The sequence below is a fragment of the Chamaea fasciata genome, unplaced genomic scaffold (assembly GCF_029207755.1).
Source record: "Chamaea fasciata isolate MVZ Bird 193981 ecotype frontalis unplaced genomic scaffold, bChaFas1.0.hap1 SCAF_3, whole genome shotgun sequence".
In the NCBI taxonomy this organism is placed as follows: domain Eukaryota; kingdom Metazoa; phylum Chordata; class Aves; order Passeriformes; family Sylviidae; genus Chamaea; species Chamaea fasciata.
The window spans coordinates 104,718,275-104,723,415 of NW_027094088.1; the positions used below are offsets into that span (position 1 = coordinate 104,718,275).

At 54.1% G+C, this 5,141-nt stretch overlaps 1 protein-coding gene across 1 annotated transcript; it reads left to right on the top strand.

The window, feature by feature from the left end:
• The first annotated feature begins 2,272 nt into the window (after positions 1 to 2,272).
• Positions 2,273 to 4,640, top strand: RHOB (ras homolog family member B). Its single transcript, XM_066179993.1, has one exon. The coding sequence runs from the start codon at positions 2,567 to 2,569 to the stop codon at positions 3,155 to 3,157; it is 591 nt and encodes a 196-aa protein (XP_066036090.1). The 5' UTR covers positions 2,273 to 2,566; the 3' UTR covers positions 3,158 to 4,640.
• The last annotated feature ends 501 nt before the right edge of the window (positions 4,641 to 5,141 follow it).

Consider the following 5,141-nt stretch of genomic DNA (forward strand, 5'->3'; position numbering starts at 1 on the left):
TAGAGATGTGAGACTTCACTTGAAAATGAAGCAGTTAGAGTTCAGACCGTAACTGGGTGCGGCAAATATATATCTACTGTTCAGTTACAAGAAAAATTCATGCTATGGATTCAACTTAGGTTAGCAGGACATTTGTGGAGTAATTCCTTTCCACAGTTTGGAAGTTGGAGCCAGTGGACAGTTTGGATGAGGCCACCCTGCTTTGAAGCTTTTAAAGAGTTAAGCAGTATGTACGCGGGACACTCGAGGCACACTGGTAATTGCCAGCAGCACTCTGGGCAACTGCAGAGCCGTGTGCTTTGAAATGAATAACCTGCTTATTTACCTGCCTTCCGTGGCACAGCACAGATGAGTCAATCGATGTACCTGCTCATTCGCATTATTCCATTTTCTATTTAACGAAACGTTTTGCTCCTGAAAAGACAAAACCAACACCCAGACACGATTCAAAAGCCAAATACAAGCGGAATCAGAAGTATATTTAAGCAGCACCTCTCACGCCGGATGAAGCACTCTCAGCTTCTCCTGCGGGCGCCGCAGAGGTGGATTTTTCCAGCTGTGGGTTTTTCCAGCTGCGGAGCCGCAAGGAGCAGGCGCAGGGCGGTGCAGTGCGCAGAGCCGCCGCGAGAGGGCGCCGGGGCCCCGCCGTCAGCACGGCGCGGCCGGGGGCCGCGGGGGGAGCGGCGGGTTCTGGGCTTTACATCGTGCGGGGGAAATACGCCGCAAATTCGCCCCGTCTGTCTCTCCGAACGGCCTTAGCGTGCTTGGGACTGGGCAGAAAATAACTACAAGCTGCCAGTGAGCCATCGCCAGGAGGGCATGGCAGCATGGGGATGATTTCCACGCAGTTTTATGAAGAATTTAGGCCTGTGAGCAGTGACAGCAAATTTAAAGGCACGATGCGAGCCAGAAATTTGGCCTGCTTGAAGGCCACAGGTACTGAAGAATATCCATGTCTATGTCTACAGTTTATTGCTGGATTCTTTAAAAAATCCGTTTGAATTCATTATGTTTGCATAAAATATGCTGTACAAACCCCTGTAAGATCAAGGCATAAATTCGTCCGTCAGCATCCGGGGACATGCTCTTTTGACTGGGAGAAATGGATATTACAAAAATCTCGCAGAAAATAAAATTTATTTCAATGTCTAGGATTAAGCGAAGCTTTTGCCCTATTGACACACACCCCTCTGTAACAGCGCTGCAAATAACTTGTCAGGCAATTTGATGTACTCAGTGATGCGTTCTCTCTCCAAGTGGGTATTTTAAAATACAGTTTTTTAATAAACAACAGTATTGTACAAACCACTCATTTTTGTTCTATTCACTAATGCCAGTGCTGGCTAAGAAAACGGGACACTTCGAATCCAACCCCTAGAAGCAGTAGCCACAGGACATCGCCTGTGTGGAAAAGCTCGCAGGGAAGAAGCTTGGGACACCACCCGGCTGAGAAGCGATAGCTGCAACAGGGACCGAGCGCGTCGCTGCCGGCGGTGTCCGTGTGCCCCCGGGCACTGCGCTGCCCAGCCCGGCCAGCTGCTCCTATGGAGGGACCCGCACCCTGCCCTGCCAGCAACCTCGCACTACAGCGCTTTGCGCCCCTTTATTTACCACGTTCATGTTTTCATTGCTGTGACTTCCGATCTCCCTGTAAATTGAGACCCAAAGGCCAGTTCAGTTCCAGCCTGCTGCTCCTCCCGATTTAAAATTCCTCCGCTCCCTTTTGGCCAAGAGCTGGCGAGAGTCGAACATGATGAATTTTTTAAGGAAGGGAGTCGAGCGCTTTTCCAGTAGCACCCAGCGGACGCTTTTATTTCATTCAACCGCCTGCAATACTCTCTGTTCACTTTGCCCGGGCTTTAAAAGCAGCACCTGGGACGCAGCGGCGCTCCCCGTTCTTCTCGGCTGCCCGCCCAGATTCTTCGCACCGGCCATCCCGAGGGGCGAGACTGCGGCGGGGACCGGCGCTGCCCTGCCCTGGCCCCAGCCGGGATCCGGCAGGGCCGGGAGGGCTCAGACCAGAGACAGGGAGCGCCCCCGCCGCCCCCAGCGCGCCTCCCCCCGCCGCGACCCCGGGCCTGCTGCCGCGGCCTGCCCCGGCCGCTCCCCCGCCCGCCTCGGCCCCGCCTCCCGTCCGCGGCCGCCCGCCAATCGCAGCGCTCTCCGCCGGGGATGACCTCACTCATTGTCTTCCCATTGGCCAGCTATATTAAGAAAGTCGCGAGCGCCTTTAAATAGCGGCGCCGGGCCGCAGCTTGCGGCAGTGGCTGTGCTGGGTCGGTTGCGTTGTGGTGGTTGCCGTGAGGGGAGAGAGACGGCGGCACCGCTTCCACCGCAGAACTCCGGTGCCGGCGTCGCTGCCCTGCGGCCGTAGCGCTCCCCCGAGGCAGGGTACGGAGGCGCGGTGCCGGTACGCAAAGACAGCAGGGCGCGCCCGCCTGCCTGCGCGGGCCGGCTCGCCACGGTGCCCTGTGAGAAGCGAGAGGGAGCGGGAGGCGGCGGCCGCGGGGAGGAGGGCGCTGCCATCGTCCTGCTGCACGGCAAGGCCAGCTTGGCGAGCCTGGCCATGGCCGCCATCCGCAAGAAGCTGGTGGTGGTGGGGGACGGTGCTTGTGGCAAGACTTGCCTCCTCATCGTCTTCAGCAAGGACGAGTTCCCCGAGGTCTACGTGCCCACCGTCTTCGAGAACTACGTGGCTGACATCGAGGTGGACGGCAAGCAGGTGGAGCTGGCCCTGTGGGACACGGCTGGCCAGGAGGACTATGACCGCCTTCGTCCCCTTTCCTACCCGGACACCGATGTCATCCTCATGTGCTTCTCTGTGGATAGCCCGGACTCGCTGGAGAACATCCCGGAGAAGTGGGTGCCCGAAGTCAAGCACTTCTGCCCCAACGTCCCCATCATCCTGGTGGCCAACAAGAAGGACCTGCGGAATGACGAGCACGTGCGGAACGAGCTGGCCCGCATGAAGCAGGAGCCGGTGCGCACCGAGGACGGCCGGGCCATGGCCATCCGCATCCAGGCCTACGACTACCTGGAGTGCTCGGCCAAGACCAAGGAGGGTGTCCGGGAGGTCTTCGAGACTGCCACCCGGGCAGCCCTGCAGAAGCGCTACGGCACCCAGAACGGCTGCATCAACTGCTGCAAAGTCCTATAGGGCGTGTCTGGAGCGCGGCGCTGGGCACAGCGCCTGGGTCACCTGTTGGCAGGTGGAGAGGAGCTGGGTTATACACGCACACAGCATCTGCCTGTCCCCTCCGCTAGGGACTGGCCGTGGATGGGGTGGGGGCTGAGGGAGGGAGCATGCTCCTTGAGCCTTGGCCGAAAAGGGTTGTGCTTGCTCAGCCGTGGGGACAGAGGGAGGGGGGGATTGCATGCCCTGAGTCTTGGGAATAAAGTGGAGAGAAGCCTTCTCCTACCACCGAGCCCTGCGAGTTAGTCGCGGACTCAACAACAAAAAGCTGCTGAGACTGGACTGAGCAAACGTTGCACCCGGTTCTGCCCCTTTGCCAACACCTGCTGCTTCCTGCTCCCAGGCAGCCTCCTCTCTTCTGCAAGAGTAGGGCGGTGGAGCTGAGATGCTCGAAGGGACTTCTGCCTCCTGCCTGCATGTGCCTCCACCCAGGCGAGCTGGGGAAAGGGGCTGCCTCTCCCAGGCTGCCTGCAGCATCCTCGCTTCTCCCTCACGTGTTTCAGCCTGAGCCTGACCTGCTGTGGAAATTAGTGCCCTGAAGACGGAGACTGGGAGGGGGAGGGTCATCCCAAGCGAAGCCTGTATATATGTTACCTTTTCTGTCTTGTGCAAACTGGGGTGGTGCAGGGGGTGCTTATTTGAAGTGAGGTGGGGAGGGGGTGCCCAGGTGGGGCTTGTGTTGTGCAAAGGAACTTGTCCTGAGTGACTGATGCCTGCTGATAACAAGAGCCTTGAACTGACTCGAGCTGCAGAAGCCACCAGGCCAGAAAGTAAAGCCGAATTGTCCTGCTTGCTGGATATCCACCTCCTGACAGATGAGGCAGGATGAGCAAGGGGATGATATTGCCATATTATGATCTTGGTGCCTGCTCCTTACTTTTAATGTTGTCTCCTGCAAGTGTGTCGATTTGGGTTTATTTAAAAGTTTATTTTCAAAAGAAGTTACTTTGCACAACTTGGTGGATTTTTTTTTTTAATGTTTAAACACTCAATGCACTCATCATCTGCATACAACACTGTAGCATTGGAAACATTCTTACTCAGTAACCTCATCTGGGTCTTGTTTAAAACTGATTTCAACACAAGACAAAATAAAACCACTGTATATTTTTGCCTTGGAAAAAAAAAAAAGGGTGAAAGCACTGTTACTTATGCAGTGAGTACATCAGACTTTAATACTAAAGGGCAGTTTAAAGAATCAAGGTTTATTTAAAACTTATTTTCACAAGGCGGCCGGCCTGGGTGAAAATAATTTTCTGTTTCTCTGGTTCAGAGAACAAATGTATCATTTATGTTTGTTTACTTCCCTCCCTATTTCCTCAACAGTGGTACTGAGACTGTTTTTAATAAACTGACATGGCAAAAACTGAGATGTATATGATGTTTACATAAAACTATAGTGTATGCAGTTTTTTATGTAAAGTATTAAAAGATTCTATGCTGACAATTGTGAGAGTGGTGGTGTGATTCATGGAGACTGTCCTCAGGTTGCAGCAGTACACCTGGATGGTGTTACAGTAGACCAGAGTTTGCCCCTTGCTTGCACATGCTTTTATTTGGGGCTTTTTTTCCACTGAGTGAAATACCTGTCTGGCAGCTTTTAGAGGATGGTGATTTTATTTCCCTCTGGGGGAGCTGCTTCCTTAGTTTTGCTGTGCATGGCCTGTGGAAGTGTACTCAAAAGTCAAGGTGGTGACTAATCCATCCTTGTTGCTGTTTAGCACAGGAAGCCTCTGTGGCTTGGGCTTGGGCTCCCCAGTGAGCTGGTGTAGCAGCAAAACAGGCACAAAACTGAAAAGCAGCACAGACTGTAAGGGTTATTTTTCATGAAAGTGTTTAGACAAAAGCAGTTTTTATTAGTGATCTCCCTTTTGCTTGAAGTGCATGGCCCTCCTTGCTGTAGCAGGGCATGGGGGCAGACACTGCTCTCTCTTGAAGCAGAAGTCTC